The 18,122-nt window shown below is 43.1% G+C and overlaps 1 protein-coding gene across 2 annotated transcripts in view; it reads right to left on the reverse strand.

Moving 5' to 3' along the window:
* Positions 1-1,312: 1,312 nt before the first annotated feature.
* Positions 1,313-18,122, reverse strand: part of Heatr3 (HEAT repeat containing 3) — a 36,807-nt gene continuing 19,997 nt past the window's right edge. The window contains exons 8-15 of one of the 2 annotated variants that reach the window (XM_028755538.1): positions 16,912-17,002; positions 16,648-16,805; positions 16,348-16,430; positions 15,210-15,346; positions 11,448-11,536; positions 7,653-7,796; positions 5,608-5,784; positions 1,313-2,394 (exon numbers count right to left, since the gene is read on the reverse strand). In XM_028755538.1, the coding sequence (XP_028611371.1) occupies positions 2,272-2,394; positions 5,608-5,784; positions 7,653-7,796; positions 11,448-11,536; positions 15,210-15,346; positions 16,348-16,430; positions 16,648-16,805; positions 16,912-17,002 (1,002 nt within the window). In that variant the 3' untranslated portion in view covers positions 1,313-2,271. The remainder of the gene's footprint in view (positions 2,395-5,607; positions 5,785-7,652; positions 7,797-11,447; positions 11,537-15,209; positions 15,347-16,347; positions 16,431-16,647; positions 16,806-16,911; positions 17,003-18,122) is intronic. The other variant, XM_028755539.1, reaches the window with a different exon arrangement.

Consider the following 18,122-nt stretch of genomic DNA (forward strand, 5'->3'; position numbering starts at 1 on the left):
GCTCTCTAGACCAGATTGGTCTTTAACTCAGAGATCCGCCTGCCTCTGCCTCCCAAGTGCTGGGATCAAAGTGCTTGGGATCCCAAGTGCGCCACCCCGCCTCCCGCCCCGGCTTCCGGAAGATTTTCAAATAAATTGCTTTATGGATTTTCTTTTCTTGATGGGTCCTGCTATGCAGCCCAATCTTCTGGCATTAGCATCTTCAGTGCTAGGATTACAGGCACGTGCCATCATCCCTTCTAAGGATTTCTCTATCACACTCCCCCACAAACAACACTTGCACAAACTTACTATGTAAGAAGTTACAACTGGAGAGTGTATCCAGAGCTTTTCCACTTCTCTGTTGCTACAGTGGCAATGCTGACTGGGAGCACCTGAGGCGGAACCACCCAAAGCCTTCTAGGTTGAAGCATGCACATTTTCAACATACCGCCTGACTCTGCTGTACTGCAGTGTGACCAAACCACCTTACAGCTTAATAAAACAAACTCACAACACTCATTCACTCAACAAGCCCCACTGTGTACCCTGAGCTTGACTGTCTGCTTTGCTCCAAGTTCAGAAAGCACGGGCAAGAATAGAATTAGAAACACTATTCTCTTTCAAACAGGTAAGACAAACATCTGAGGGAGAATATCTCTGAAACTAATCTTGAATTTACTCTTTAGCTTAGACTGGCCTTGAACTCACATATAAAGCTCCACTCTTTTGAAAAATACATGCTATAAAGAACCTGGGTCAAACACTTGGCTGCAGAGATCACACACTGCCGTCCAGGTCATCATCCAGGAGAAGAAAGTAAGTGTTCTGTGCACGTCAGAGCATCTGTATTTCCCATCCCACCAGAAACCTTGCCATCTCCAATTTCGGGGTGTCAAGGACTCTTCAGAGCTGATAAATAATCCTGGCTTCCTAACAACCTGAACCGGACAGAAAAACTTGTTTACTAGGCCACAGTGCACACGAAATGAATACTAGTAAGTGGTCCATGCATCTACAGATCTAGGAGAAATTACAGCCTACATTGTGTTTTGAGCTTGCTACTGATCACTCTGACCAGGCAAACGGATTCAGGAACAGCCCAGGGCTGTCCCTAGACAATGTGGACTAGAGTCCCAGCATGAGCCCTATCTGGTACCCTCATTTTTCACAGTAAGGAGAGGTCATTCCAGAAAGTCATGCTGTTTTCCTTTTGTAAGCTCTGACATGAAGCAAACTGCCTAGGAAGGCGTATATTTACGATTATAAAAAATAATCTGTAAGACACAAAACAGTTAAAAGTTATTTATTCAAAAATATTTTCTACTAATTCTTTTTTTTTTTTTTGAGACAGGGTCTCTCTGGCTGTCCTGGTACTCAATCTGTAGACCAGGCAGGCCTTGAACTCAGCAGGTCCTCCTGCCTCTGCCTCTGAAGATCTGGGATTAAAGGTGTGCACCACCATGCCCAGCATTTTCTACTAATTTCTGATTCTGTATCAAATTAAGACAGGGAATGATGTTACACAGAATAACTGCTCAGAACCCCTATACAGAATACAATCACCTTATCTACACAGTGACAAATTCAAGTCATTTACTTCACAAAAGATTCATCATTGGTATATAGTACTCCATAACAAAATATTTTATAAAGTTTATCTTCATATTTCAGTTAGGAGTTAGCTAATATAAAATGGTATTGGCTTTAAAAAATCATCCAAACAATGACTTAATTGATTTTCTCCCAAATTTTAAGGGCATAATTGTCCAAAGTCTCTTTACTGCCCTTAAGTTAAGGACCACTTGAGGGCTGGCGGCACAGTCAGTGACAGAGTGCTCGCTGAGCAGGAGCAAGGTCCCGAGTGCCACACTAGTACCTGAGACTGTGGTCCATTTTCAGTGGCTAAAATCTGCTGGAGACGTGACACATTTCCTACAGGTTCTCACATTCAAACTAACATACAGAATAGAGGCATGGAAAAATGGCTTGAGGCCAGATGTGGTGCTGAATATCTTAAATCCCAGCAATCAGGAAACTGAGGTAGTAGACCTCTGTGAGCTCTAGGTGAGGGCTACTTAGAACCTGTCTCAAAAAAGAAAGAAAGAAAAAAAGGCTTTTGGAAGCACATATATTCAAGGGAGACCCTTCAGTATTCTTAGCACTAAATCCAGCGGAGAACCGGTTTCTCTTAATTCTTTTTCCGCAAGAGCTAGGGATAAACCCAGGACTGTTCATGCCAGCCAGGCATGCAGCTGCTCAGCCAGCCCCAGCTCTGGTCCTCTTGATAGTCTAAGAAGCCAGTCTTTTCTCAACAGTTTCCTGGTAAGCAATAAACCGTCTCAAATTCATCTTCACGTTGTCGAGAACACACAGCTGATCTGGACTGTATTTGCCCCTCCCTTCTTTCCGTATCTGGTGAGAAAGAGGCAGAGACAATGAAAACCTATCATCTAATTTGTTATCTATTAGTAATTCACTTAAGTAAAGTAACTATTTTATAAACAAGACATTTCCAAGAATATAGTCAAAGTTTTCCTCCAGATTAAATATGGAACATAAGAGAAAAATGAAATGTGGCCATTTTTTTCCTTTTGCATTTTCACTGAGGCAGGATCCCTCAATCAAACACAGAGCTTGCTGATTTGGCTAGCCTCACTAGCCAGCTTTTTCTTGGGATCATCTGCCTCTACCTTCTGAAGCTGAGATTCCATCTAGCATTTTGGTGGGTAAATGTTGATCTATAATCTTAACTCCTGGTTTCCACACTTGCATGGTGAATCCTCTAACCACTGAACTGTCTCTCCAACTTGAATACACACATTAGAATTATAGTTAGTTACAAGCCAGTTGCACATCTTTGATCCCAATATTCAGTGATAGAGGCAGATGAATTTCTGTGAGTTTGAGGCCAGCCTGATCTACATGGTGAGTTCTAGGACAGCAGGGTTACATGGAGAAACCCTATTTCAACAAACAAACAAACAAACAAACAAACAAAAAACAAGAAAGAAAGAAGAAAAAAAAGAAAAAGACTAATGGAGGGGAAAAAGTTCTAGAAATAAGAACCATGAATAAAAAGATTGAAGTTTATGGAAATCAAACCATAGCCCACCCCTAATCTTTTTTTAAAAAGATATTTTTATTTGCACAAGCACTTTGCTTACATGTGCGTTTGTGTACCACATGAATGCCTGGTGCTCACAGAGGTCAGAACAGGACAATGGCTCCCCTGAAACTGGAGTTAGGATGGCTGGGAGCCACCATGTGGCTACTGAGGGCTGAAGCTGGATCTCTGCAAAAGCAGCATGTGCTCTAAACCACTGAACACCTCTCAGCCCTTTATCTTATGTATATGGATGTTTCGCTTGCACGACTGTCTGTGCACTACAGACCTGCAGTACCCACAAAGGTCAGAAGAGGGTGCCCGATCCCCTGGAACCGGAGTTAAGTTGTAAGTAGCCATGTGAGAGCTGAGAATCCAGCCCAGGTCCTCTGAAAGAGCAGCCACTGCTTTTAACAGTGACCATCTCTCCAACTCTCACTTCTAGTCTTAAGAACCAATTCTTAAGATTTCCTAGAGAATGGGCTGGTGGGGCCCCTACTGGTATCTCTACTAAGTTTCTGATCTAGAGGCCAGGAGCTGGGGGCTAAGAATCCACATTCTGCCACACTTTATTAAATGAGATTAACTCAGAATTTTAAAAAAAGAAAAAAATCTGCATTCTGAACAAGACAATGGGTGATGCTGCGGTACTGGGAGGGGAGGGGAGGACACTTTTGAGAAGCGTGGCTTTAGACAAATTCTCTACTCCACCACAAGGAACTGTATTCAAATGTAACTTGAAGCTTCTAATGCCTCCTTTTTACAGAAATGTATCATCTCCATTTTACACAATGGGCTTTGTTTTAAAACTGTAGGTCATTATAGTTACTTAGCAAGCATGTATAAGGTCCTGGATTCCATTTTCAGTAGTATAAACCAAAACCAAAATAAAAAACCTCAAACCGCACGCTATAGGCTGGCCTGTGGCTACAAAGAAAGGTCACTATGGCTTTCTACTGTAGAGAAAAGCAAAACTGCAGCAGTGAGACACAGTACTGCAGCAATGCATGCTCAACAGGAAAACCAGCCCCATCAACGGCCCCCAGTGCTTCAGGTTGCTCTCCCAGTTCAGTTTTCACAAAGCTTTCAAAGCACTTCTGCAGAGTTTGTTTTTACTCTATTTTTCAGTGCTGAGGATTAAACCCCGGGTCTCACAAATGCTAAACACGTACTCTACTCTGAGCCCCATCCCCCCCCCCAATCATTTATCTTCTGAGATAGGATCTTACTGCGCACCCAGGCTGGCCGGGGACTCATGATTCACCTCCAAGTTCTGGGATTAGAGGCTGGCACCACCACATCCGTCTGGGAGGTTTGATCACTCTGCCTAATCTGCTTTGCTGGCAGCTGTGGAGAATGTAGTAAACTTTGTTCTCCTTATCTTAAAGGCTCCTTCTGGAGAACTCTAAGGCTTTTTATGAACAATGTAGAAACCATGTACTGGTATAAAAATAGGTCTTAAATAGTATTGAGCAAAAACACGAGAAAATGTGGCCATGTTATGCTATTTTTTGGGGGATAAGAAAGGAAGAAATCCTAGGTATATTTGTCTCTACTTAAAGCAACATCACTCAATGGGGCTGGAGAGATGGCTCGGAGAGTAAAGAGCACTGGTTGCTCTTCCAGAGATCCTGGGTTTGATTCCTAGCACTGATCTGGTAGCTCAGAGCCATCTGTAAGTCCAGTGCTGACACAATCTTCTGGCTCTCATGGGCACTCACATACATACTGTACAGACATATGCACAGGCAAAAATGTCCATATAAAAATAAATGTATCTCAAAGGAAAAAAATTCCATTCATTTTAGGGGTGCTGGGGATGTAGCTCAGGGGTAGAGTGCCTGCCTAGCATATGTGGCTCCTAAAAGGAAGGATGAACAGACAGATGGATAGAAGAAAGGAAAAGAAAACAACCAACCCTCTAAAATGGAAAGTCAAGTTTGTTCCTAAAATTCCCAGGCATTGGCATAACTCAAGGGTAGAGTCCACACACACACACACACACACACACACACACACGGCACAATTGTGTTCAATTCCCAGCACCAAAAATAAATAAATAAATAAATAAATAAATAAATAAATAAATAAATACAAAGCTCTTGGTTGCTCTCACTGAGCTAATACAACAGCTGCCATGTCCCCAGACAGAGCACCCTAAGATGCCTTCTCTCCCCAAGTTAGAAACACCCACAACGAAGCTAACACATAAGCACATGACAGCATACATCAGAAGCTAGATAGTGTAGGAAAGTGCTTCGAAGGCGTTGCTACATAACACAGCTCTGTTAACGCCATGAGGAACTTGCCAAGGTGTCACTCCGGCTTCACCCAGTTACTGAGATCCAGCACCACTCTGAGGAACTGTGACAGCCAACAAGCATTTCACTGAGTGCTATGGATGGAAGTGCTGGGCTAACCACTGAACTAAACAGGAATTACTCACACACCCTCCAAGCTGCATGGCCCTTCTTCCCAGAGCTTGCTGAGACCTGGGCATTTATAAAGAAAATAATACAAACCTTCATTTTGAAGACTGGCTGGAATTCTTTCAAAGTTGCTAACAATTTAATTTGAACTGAAGCCTTTTCAGCTTCTTCACCATCTGCAAAAACATCAAAGAGGGCATCCAAAGCTTCTCCTGCTACCACAAGGGAAGAGTCTTTGGTGGCAACTTCCAGCAGAAAGCACCCAATGGTCTACAAAAAGCAAACAGAGGATAATGAAGGTCAGGCTCCAAAAATGATCCATGACAAATGTGCCAACAGCTCCCGTGTTATACTTTACACAAAGATACCAGGGAAGAAGGGAAACCTTTAAAGGTCTGAAGACGCTACACACTGCTACAAATATGCCAAGCATAATATGATCAAGATAAGCTAATATGCTATAGTTTATATCACCAAATCAAGTGAACTGAGGTCCATAAATGATATGAAAATTTGATTTTGGAAATTGGTGAAGTTTTCCTTCTGGCTTCTCGTTTGTAACAATAATCACTACCACCCTTGATCCCAGAACTCAGGAAGAGAGGCAGGCAGAGCTCTGTGAGCCCAGCCTAGTCTACAGAGTGAGTTTCAGGGCAATCACATGGTGAGACTCTGTCTCAAAAAAACCAAGAAAGAAACAAAACAACAAATCACAAGATTAAATAAAGTGACACTCTCATTTTACTTCACTGTGGTGTTTTTGTCTTTGAAACATGGTCTCATGTCACTTAGCCTGGCTGGCCTCAGATTCATTACAGTCAGGGATGGCCCTCAACTTCTGATGCTCCTGTGTCTCCCTCTCATGTGCTGGGAATACAGAAAAGTGCCACCAAGCCTGACCTCTGTGCACTTTTAACGTATGTTCTTTTCCCTCCATAATTAGTTAGCTTATGATGAGAACATTCCCAATCTGCAAAGGCCTCTCTTCCAGAATAGTCTGATTATAGTGTGGCTGTTCTGTGGGAGTGGGACATGTAACCTGTTATGGGGGTGCAGGATGAAGACTGTCAGAATATGGGGTCCAAAGTCCACCAGTACCATGCAAGTCAGTTTAACCTCTCTGAGCTCTAATTTTCTCCTTGTAATGTAGGCAGTGCAGAGAACCTCTATGACAGTATTAGGCTTAATATCCTAGAGTGTACTATGAAGCATACATCCCATATGTGAAGTAGTCTTATTAAAAAGGATGGACCATGGGGGAGGGTAGGTACAGCTGGAGGGAGGACGTAGGGGAGTATAATCAAGAAGCATTGTAGACACAGACAAATGTCCAGAAAATTAAAAAGAATGAAACCAAAGGCATTGGAGCTAACTTCTCATTTGCAGGAAATGCAATGGACAGGGGAACAGGACTAAGCAACAAGATACAGTCTATGCAGCTGTCCGAGGAGGTGCAGAGGAGCAGGGGTGCTAAGGTACAAGTTTCTTTAGCAAGAGAGATGAAGAGCTCAAGAAATACATAGCTTAGGGGCTGCTTCACTTGTAAAAATAAACTCTAAGGATTATCTTCCAGACAGCTGGAAAACAGTGTGTATGAGACAGGTATCAGACTGTTAGCTGTACACTGCATAAGAACAGCAGTTATGGAGAAACTGTCTCTATCTGTAACAGATCCATATTGAACCAACAGGGGCTCCTTCCTCTCAGATGATTACTGCTTCTGTCAGGCTGACAGAAAACTAGCCAGGACAGCCAGTATACTGTGGGAACTCCCAGAGTGCGGACGGACAGGCCAGGATGCTGATAGACTGATGTAAGGCTTGCTATGTGGTATTTCTCAGAATGGATCTTATCTGATCTAGCAGAATGAAACACGCAAACATTCAACACCATAGCAAAGCCAAAAGTCACCTTTAAAAATTCCATATTTGGACTTACCCTGAAGACAAATTTATTTTTAAGAAAGCACATCAGGAGAAAAGTTAAATAGAAATGAGGCTCACCTTTTCAAGTATTTATTAAAGCCAAAGCACATTCTAATAACGTCATTAGCAATTTCTTTATACAATTTGTTCTTATCATGAATTCCTTCCCATTTCTATTTAACTGAGCATTTAGGTTATAAACAAACTGTTTACCTTCAGAGTTTCAAGTGTGCCAACTTCTTTGGCTAGGACACTGCCAGTGATCCCCAAAATACTGACCACATTCACTCTAACCCCGATGCTACTACTATGAATGCCTTCTCTGCATAGCATCATCAGCTGCTCAGGTGTCATACACTGTTGAGAGAAAGGAAATATTTGCAGGCATTTATTTGCTTATCTTATGTATATATGAGTGTTCATGGGTGTGGGTTGTATTTTCTCTGAGATTGAAATATTCGATCTTACAGGGAAGCTCTTTAAACGGGAAGGTTTAAACACTTGAAATAGCTTCAGGAAGTCCCTGAATCTGATCAAATTCACTAGACCCCTCTCTGCTAGAGTAAGCAAAAAGCCGAGTATCCCTCTCAGATACAAGGAAGGCAAGCTGCAAAGATAACACACAGGCAAGCTGAGAGGGAAAGATTCTCAGGGGAGAAAAGCTGCAAAGACTCTTGGACTAGTCCAGTGCCTAGAAGAGGCAGGAACCAGCTGAGCTGCCAGGAAGAGGTTAGACCAACTGAGTCACTTGGAAAGGACACTGGCCAACCTACTGAGCTGCAGACTGCAGTGTGTGCCAGGTGCTGGGTGGGCTTTGGTGATGCAGCTGTTTTCTATTCCTGTAAGTAACCCCTCACTCATATTCCTGTGAATAATCAATAATCTCATTGGTTCACCAAGTTAGACTTTGTTGGTAAACATACTTTGGTTTGTCATCAGATCCGTATCTGAGCTGAATAGATTTGGGTGTTGCATCTCCTCAGGAAAAGTTTTGTCACACAACAGTGGGCATCTACGTGCAGGTGTTCCTGCACCTGTGTGTAATGTATGAAGGTCCAAGGCTGATGCTGAGAGCCTTCCTGAATTATACTCTAGTTTATTCACTGAGGCCAGCCCTTTCAGTTGAACCCAGAGCTTGCCAGTGTAGCTACTGAGACTAATTTGCTCCAGGTGTGCTATCTCCACCTTCAGTGCTCTAGAATTACAGGCAGCCCACCCACCCACACAGCATTTATATGGATTCCAGAGATCTGGACTCGCACAAGCACAGGGGAGGGAAGAACTGAGGGCTCCTACATAGGGTCCATGTCCAGAGAATAGGAGCCAACCAGAAGGAGTTCCTATTAATATGTATCAAATATTGAATCAAAAAGAGTAACTCGGCTGGTATGGTAGTCAAGACTATAGGCTACAAATAATGCCAGCACTTAGGATGGGCAGTAGAATCAGTTCAAGGCCAGTCTGGGCTATATAATGGAACCTTATCTCAAAATAAATAAATGGGTATAAAACTTGAGCTCACAAGGAGACTAAAAGAAAGCATGTGTGAAGCATGGGTTCTGTCTCAGCAACAAACAGATAAAACGAGGAGCAGGGAGGAGAACAGAGAGAGGGAGAGAACAGTGCGAGCTGTATTTAGAGATTGTCAGGGTATCATTCACTAATGAGATAAAGGGTCAGACCGATTTACTTTTAAGAAAGCCCATCAGGAAAAAAATTAAACGAGTACTTAATACATAGTTGATTAAAGCCCAAGGGCACATTCTAAAACTTCATTAGCAATTTCTTTATACAATAGCTTATCGTGCATTCCTTCCCATTTATATTTATTTATTTATAGGACATTATCTTTAAAATTTTGACACAAACTATGCCAAATTTACTAAATAGCCAATGAGATGTCTTATTTGTAGAAGAAATCTACCTAACAGTACTGCACAAAGACAACAAAGCTGGGTGTCTCTAGTGTGCAGCCTCCTCCCAGGACCTAGGCGGCTAGGACTATCTGCTGCTAAAACCTTTGCATGAACGTGCTAAGACATAATTGTGATTTAAAGATTAAAATACATAGAGCAGTATAAACTTTTCTTGCTGAAAAACTATGAACCTGAATCTAATTAGATGTAGGCCTTTAATATAGATATGAGATGGAGAGTATTAAAAAAACACTATTAGACATATCATTCAAATCTGACTACTGAGAACAACAACAGATTCCTCCATGAATAAATGGTGCAAGGGAAGGAAGCTGGGTAAGGAAACCATGACAGATTAAGAGCCACAAGACAGGAATATACAAAAATTACTAACTGTATGTATACTTTAAAATAAAATGTATAGTATATAAAATCACATCTTTACAAAGCTGTTGTAAAAACATATCAAACTTGCTTAAATAATAACTTAACATTTAAAATTATGTTCTTATTATTGTGTATGCACCTAGAAATGTGCCGTGGCACATACGTGTGGAGATTAGGGAACCAGTCTGGAGTCAGGTCTCTCCTTCCTTTTTTACGTAGGTACTCAGGGATACAGGCTTGCCAGACATATATTTATTGTTTTTTTTAAGGATATTGTCTTATAGATAACTAGATAGATAGATAGATAGATAGATAGACAGACAGACAGGCAGACAGACATTGTAGTGCATGTGAGAGCACAGACAGGTGGATCTCTGTAATTTTGAGGTCAGCCTGGTCTATCCACCAAGTTCTAGGACAGCCAGGGCTATATAATAGAGACCCTGTCACACAAAAAAAGAAAAGAGATAAGAGGTTCTAAAGAGATGACACAGCAGTTAAGAGCTCTGGGCTCTTGTAGGAGACCCAGCACCCACATGGCAGATCACAACTGTCTGCAACTCCAGTTCTAGGGAATCTGACACCCTCACACAGACATACAGGCAAAACACCAATGTACATAAAACAAAAATAAATAATTAAAAAAAATTTATGTATTTATTTTATGTATGTGAGTACATTGTAGCTCTCTTCAGACACAGCAGAAGAGGGCATTGGATCCCACTACAGATGGTTGTGAGCCACCATGTGGTTGCTGGGAATTGAACTCAGGACCTCTGGGAAGAGCAGTCAGAGCTCTTAATCACTGGGTCATCTCTCCAGCCTCCATTAAATAATTTTTTTAAAAAGCAAAAAAAAAAAAAAAGGCTCCTATCTTGTAGTCTAGGCTGACCTTGGACTCATGGTCACCTTCTGACTTCTGAATCCCCAGGGTTTTGATTACAGGTGTGAGCTGCCACATCCAGTTTAAGATACAGAACAACAAAAAAGATAGTGCTAAGGCAGTCTGCAGAAAATGAACTGTTTCGGCTCTAGAGTGATGATATTGGGATTTCAGCTTTTAAAAACATAACAGTCTGTCAGATGTACAAAAATATTCCGAAAGAAGATTCGAGATGCGGGGAAGCAGAGCGTATCAATCCTGCCTTTAATGGCAGCACTTGGGAGGTAGAGATGGACATTTAGGCCAGCCTGGTCTATTCACTGAGTTCCAGAATAGCCAGAAGTACATAGTGAGATCCTGTCTTTGTTTTAAAAGAAAAAGTTCACAAAAATGCAGGGGAAACAACAAAACAAGGAGGCCAGGTACTATACTGCTGGGGACTTGACGGAGGTACACGAGGCCTTTTGGAATCTCCTTGATAAAAAGTGACAGGTAAAACCACAAGCCACCTGCCAAGAGAGGACTCAGGAAGGCAGAGGTGAGAGTTTCTAGAATAAAAGTATTCGGAGAAGACCAACAACATCTGGAGAAAATGTTTACAGCATAAATATCAACTAAGGAGCATCAATCACACAAAGGCAGCCCCGTGTGGTCCTGCAGCCGGGCAGAGCAGCACTTTTCGACTTCAAGCACTTCCTTCTCCTCTCACAAAGCTCCTCTGTATCTCCGCATCTCTTCTAGCAGGGCCCCCCCCCCCTGGTTAACATGCTTCCAAAACACAGAATCTTTCACGCTTCTCCCAAGAAGTTTATAATATCTTACCTGTGGAATGTTCTTGGAGGCCATTGTCTGCAAAAGGGCCCTTAAAGCACTACTTATGGCTTCTAGAAAATCAGCATGTTTAGCAAAATCTAAAACACAAAAGGTTTCCACAAAACACAAAGATGAAGTGCAAGTTTTCTCCTCTAGAAGAAGAACTATTTTGTAGGAAAAGAAACAGGTTTAAAACAAAGCATGCAAATGTTAGCTTACACTGTTATTTATTTTATCTTAGGTGGATGAGTGTTTGGCCCTTCCATTGCACCATGAGTGCAATGCTCAGGGAGGCCAGAAGAGGACGTTAGATACATTAGAATGAGTTGGGTGATATGTCTCCCTCTGGGTGGGTTCTACGGACAAGAACAATTAAATGCTTACTAACTAATCCATCTTGCAGACCTCCAACAAAAGCATTCTTGAAATATTTAAGCCAGATGTTTACTTAACAGTCTGTACACTTTGAAGTAAGTCTGAAAGAAGACTGCAGTAGGAACAGGCAGTGACTTACAGAGGCCCTGACTTAAGATGCTGGGCTTTCACTAGACTAATACTTGGCCCAGAATAAACCTGGTTTTGGGGGAGTTTATCTCTTAGAAGTCTCCACTGCGGTGCTGGCAGACTGTGGGAGAGTCATCTTCCACACTAGTATTCTCTTGACCACCTCAGTCCTGCTCTTCTCCTACTGTACTTTCCTATGCATGACAAACAGGACAGCAGCAACAAACAACAGAGCTGGCAGTTATGGCAGGGACAAATGGGAACTGCCCAGGTGCGTGATCCATTTGGTACATTAGGATCATACTTTCTAAAGATGCACAGCAAGCATGCCTGCTCTGTGCCATCTGACGCCTCACCATTTACCTCCTACAAGCAGAGGCTGAGTTCCTTTTCTTAAACATGGATATGACTTTATCTTCTTCAACCACACCTACGACAGGACAGGTCATAACAAGCAATGTGACTTGCAGCCGACTCATAAGTGTGTGGTTTTTCCTCAGACTGGGAACCCAGTCAATTGTTTTGAGAAGGTTCAGGTCACGTATGAATGCCCTGTTGGATGATTCCAGCACCAAGTGTTCACAGTAAGTGAACAAAATCTAACAATTCTAGCTCATGGCCTTTAAGATTTCCAGTGGAGATCTTAGTCTCCTAGATTCCACCTCAGCAATAGTGACACTCTGCCCAGATAATCCTGTTCATGTGTGTGGTGTATACAGGGAGCTCTTGGGCAGGATGTCTCCTAGAAACCCTGTTGCATACCAGGAGCAACCATCAAGACATAATCACTGAAAATACCTTCAGACATTGCAAGTGTCCCTCAAAAGAGGAGCAACTATCATATTAGAGAATCACTGTCTAGACATTGTGGAATGGAGACAAACCACCTTCACCATTCTGCCTAAATTCCATACCCAGAGAGAGTTTGAGATTAACAATGATAAGATAGGCTATCACTGAGGTGCTCAATGTTTAAGAATTCATGGGTTCAAGAGATCCTTCCAGGGCCGGGCAGTGGTGGCACACGCCTTTAATCCCAGCACTTGGGAGGCAGAGGCAGGTGATTTTTGAGTTCAAGGCCAGCCTGGTCTACAGAGTTAGTTCCAGGACAGTCAGGGCTACACAGAGAAACCCTGTCTCGAAAAACAACAACAACAACAAAAAGAGATCCTCCCACCTCAGGCTCCAGAGAAGCAAGAGACTAAAGGTTCACTAATCACACCTACTGCTTTAACCATAAAGTTTGTGGGAGATCTGATAAATAGCACCAAATATCATGGCTTATTGCTCTGTTGTGCTTGGGACATTGTCCTATTTCTGATACCTCCTTCTTAGGTTGCCTGGCAAAGAGACAAGCAGCTTCCCACAGTTTCCTTCCTTCTTTCCTTCCTTTCTTTTTTCCTTCCTTGCTACCTTTCGACAGGATTTCTCTGTATATCCCGTGTTGTCCTGTAACTCACTTTGTAGACCAGGCTGACCCCACACTCACAGAGATTCTCCTGCCTCTGCCTCCCAAGTGCTGGGATTAAAGGTGTGTGCTACCCAGCTCCACAATTTTCTTAACACAGGGTCTCCCTCCAGTCCATGCTGGCCTCAAACTATCAATTCTCCTGTCTCAGCCTCACAAGCACTAAGATTTCAAAGATGCAACTCGATGCTAGGTGCATAACATAAGATTTTTTATTTTATTTATTATTACTCTCTCTGTGTGTGTGTGTGTACACCCATGGAGGTCAAAGGAGAACATGTAGAACCCTCTCTCTGTCCATGTTGGAATCTCGAGATCTACCTTGGGCCAAGGTTCACTTTATCTTTTGGGCTTTTTACTTTTAGATACTATAGGTCCCAAAGAAGGGAGTTCCTGTGATTAGCACAGCACAGATAACCAACCAGCTTTGGACCAGACACACCTCGGACAAACTCCTGCATGACACGTGATCTGTGTCAGCTCATTTTGATCCTAGCTCACATGCTCTTGCCAGAGTCCCTTTACCTTTTAACACAGCCCCTCACACCATTTTGCCTTATTTTTTGCACCTTATGGTGGCTCACAACCATCTATAACGGGACCTGACGTCCTCTCTTGGCATACAAGATACAAGCAGATAGAGCACTTCTATACAGAAAATAAACAAAAACATAAAGTTAAGAAAAAGAAGCACAAGCTAAACAAGGGTCTTACTGCAGTTTTTCTATTTGCTGAAGCCTGGTATGCAATGGAGGCTCCACAGCTGATGTGAAGGTATTACTGTGAGTATTCGAGTCTTCATGTGCCTGGTCTACACAGTGAGCTGCAGCACAACCAAGGCTACACACAAAGACACTGTCGCAAACACAAAGGAAACCTCCTGAATAACACAACAGTGCCCCTTGCATCCTAGGGCAACTATGCTTCATCAATTGGAGGGAAATCATACCTAGTATTAAAAACCTGCCAAGAGCCATGACCAGAGAGGCAGTGGCCCTAGAGGTGACCTTATTTCTACTATGCTACCAAAGTCATCAGCATAAATAAGTGCAGCTCTCTCACCTGAAAGCTTCTTTCTGCAGCAGGCAGAAACTAGCAGAGACCTACAACTTAAGTGACCCCACAGCAAAGGCTCAGGAAACATCACAGAGGAGGGAGAAGGAGAGTCTGGAAAAGCCTGAGGATCAAGAGGACTGCTGCACCAGAGTTTCTTGAGCAGGACAGGGATGCTGCTCCTACCAACTTAGCAAAATGGCTGCCGAGGGCGGGAGAACAAGTTTTTCTTCCTGTTTTGTTTGTTTTTTCAGAGATAAGACCATAATCCTACCTGGTCAGCCCGGAGTACATGCAGGTGGGGCAGCAATGACCTGACAGAACCAGAGGGTTGTGTCTATGTTCATGTGTGCTTGTGATAGGAATAAATATAGAAGGGGGGGAGGTCAAAGAGGGGGAAAGGGGAAAGACAGGAGGAACTGGACAGACACAATGCAGATATAGTATACTCGTGTATGAAACCCTCAAATTAAGTTTTAGGAGTAAAGACTCAAATATCCTAATGAGAGATTTGATACTTATGACATTAAACACACACAAGCACGCACACACAAACACACACACCTCTCTACAGGCACACCTTGACTGTCACTGGCAAAAATGTGTGGCTGAATGTATCTTGGAAAGGTTTCTGCAGGTTAAATATAGTAACATTCCATTGACAACAAGGCTCTAACAGCCCAACTTTCATTCTTAAAGTTCTGCTATGTCCACGCAGTCTTTCACAGTAACGTCTAGATATTTACCTGGCTGAGAAAACAGAAGTTGGGACAGGTGCTGAGCAAGCGTCTGAAGAGCTGGGGCTCCCCCGAGATGGTCTATGTCCAGGAGAGACACAAGACTCTGGAGACACATAAGGGCTCTGCACTGAATAGTGTTCATTCTGCAGAGAAAGGGAGCAGTCTAGGGTTGATACTGGGATTCTCTGGGCTGCTGATCTGCACTACTGTTGTTGTTGTTGATTACACACTGCATCTTGCTTTACACTCCAAGCTGGAGCTCACGTGACATCTACGGCATCTCTGAATTTGTGACCCTCTTGAATACTGCGATTAGAGTCACAATTGGCTCAGTGTCAATTTTTAATCTAAGCTTCAGATTCTGTCTATGAGTATCTGTAAGTGCAAGGAGGTCTGAGGCGATCTGAGGCAGTCACAGAGAACAGTGCGAGTTGTTCATCTGCCACTCAAGAGTGCCTGAGCCCGGCAGGGCCTGAGCATGTCTCATTTGTGAGTCACGAGTCTCTCTAGTCAGTCTTATATAGGAAATACCTTCCTTTGATTTTCCTATTTTTATTTCTAATTTGCTGTTCTGGGGACTGATCCCATGGCACCACACATGACAGACAAGCACTCTGCTCCACAGGTTGCTCAGGCAGAGCTTGAACTTGTGACCGTCCTGCTTCACTTCAGCCTCAGGCAGCTGAGATTACAGACTCCCAGCCCAGGCCTGCTTTCTTCCTTTCTTCAGTAGCTTCCTTAGGCAGCCACTAGATGTGTGTCCCTAAATAGTTTAGTGTCGCCTAGCTGTGTGGTTTGTGAAGATAGAGCCAACGTGTACACGCTGTGTCTTATTCACTAGCGCATCATAGGAAGTTCTGCGGTGCTGAGGGTGGTTCCAGTTCAGATCCTCTCTACTGCTTGCTGAATGGCAACCTCTCACACATCTGACCGGGACAGACATCAAAGTTCTCTCCATGCTGGGGGAACTATGTCCCACACTGCCGTGAATGTTTACTCTCACACCAGTATCCCAGCACATAAGGGATGCAAACTTCTGCAGGTTACATATCAAGGCAGGTCTTGGGAGCATTTTCTATTCAATATTTCAACATTTCACATAAGGACAAAATGAGAAATTTGTCTGAAAATCCAAAGTTCTTACTTCTTAATCAAAGGTTTCCAGGTAGGGTTCTTAGAGCATATGTCGACTGCAACACTGTTTGGGGATGATGTTTTCTCAAAAACCTAGGTTTGAAAGGAAAACAGGAAAAAATAAAAGGGAGGTCATCTTAAACAGAACTTCTCTATAAAAAGTCAGACTTGTTATTTACAAGTTCAGATAGTCAGGACAGAATTACATGTGTGTCAACTCTGCTTTACACCCAAGCCGCCAGCCCCACGGTGAACAGTTCATACCAGCCATGCCCACACCCCAACCAGAGGCCAGGAAGAAACGACTTGCCTTCTCTGGAATGAGGCAGTTGGTCAGGGCGGAGTGAATCTCATGGGACAGGCACAGTGGGGACATCAGCTGCCCACTGCACTCACTGAAGGAGTTTTCCATAAAGGCTTCGCTTTCATCACTACTAGAAAGCTCCTCCCACTCATCATCCGAGGGATCTGAGGAGAGGGCAAACCAGATGTAACTGGGGTATCAAAGACCCTCCCATGGAGGCTGCTCCTGGTGTGGGGGTGGGGGAACGCCCAGCGTAAGCTAGGAGCAAACCTTCACTGCAGCACATGTTGACAATAACTTCCAGAGCGGTCTGCTGAGCTGTCAGCAATGCCATGCTCTCTCTCAGCTCCTTGTCAGTAGGCTGGAAAAAAAAAAATCAAGTTTTTTTTTTTTTTTTGTATTAGTTTCCTTGATTAGAGTCTACAGGACAATTTCTGCACTTGGAATTGAGTACATGGAGGCTAGAATAGGTGGAAGAAAAGCTACAGGAATGCAAATCAGTACCGTGATTTCCTCTTGGTCCACTAGAGCAAATCTTTGTTAACTGTGTCCCATCTATCACAGGGCTGCATAGTTGTAAAGAACAGGTATCTACCTTGAATCTTGACTGTATGTGTTACGAAGTAGCTCAGCATAGTAAGATTAAGCAAAAGCTTATTTCAAGACATCTGATGCTTAACACATATTTTAGTCATCTTCTTGGAAAGACTCATTCACCATATACTTCCGGCCAGGCATGGGTGCGGGGACACATACCTATTCCAGCACTTAAGTGGCAGTCAGGAAAATTACCTCAAGTTTGAGGCCAGTCTGGTCTATGGAGTGTTTAGTCTGGTCTATGGAGTGTTTAGTCTGGTCTATGGAGTAACTTTCAGGCCAGCCTGGGCTATATATTAATATCCTATCTCAAAAACAAATGAACATACCTACAAACACTATTAACAAGCCTTAAATTAACAGTGCTTGACAATTAGCAGACAGCCTTGATTCCTCATTTTCTATGAAAAATAAAATATAAAGTAACTCTTTTAAAATTGGAGGAAAAAGCCAGGTGGTGGTGGCGCACGCCTTTAATCCCAGCACTTGGGAGGCAGAGGCAGGTGGATTTCTGAGTTCGAGAGTTCGAGAGTTCGAGGCTAGCCTGGTCTACAGAGTGAGTTCCAGGACAGCCAGGGCTACACAGAAAAACCCTGTCTAGAAAAACAAAACAAAACAAAACAAAATTGGGGGGAAAAAAAGATTGGAGGGGAAAAAAAAAGCTGAGTATGGTGGCGCACACCTTTGATCCCAGAACTCGGGAGGCAAGAGTGGATCTCTATGAGTTCCAGGTCAGCCCGGTCTACAGAGTGAGTTCCAGGACAGCATGATCTATAATAAAGACTCATTCATAAAAGCCAAAATAGAAAATAACAACAAAAAAGATTGCGGGGGCGGGGGGAAGGCTACAGAGATGGCTCAGTGTGGAGAATCCCCACTGCTCC

Source organism: Grammomys surdaster, unplaced genomic scaffold (genome assembly GCF_004785775.1).
Source record: "Grammomys surdaster isolate TR1022 unplaced genomic scaffold, NIH_TR_1.0 126063, whole genome shotgun sequence".
Lineage (NCBI taxonomy): Eukaryota > Metazoa > Chordata > Mammalia > Rodentia > Muridae > Grammomys > Grammomys surdaster.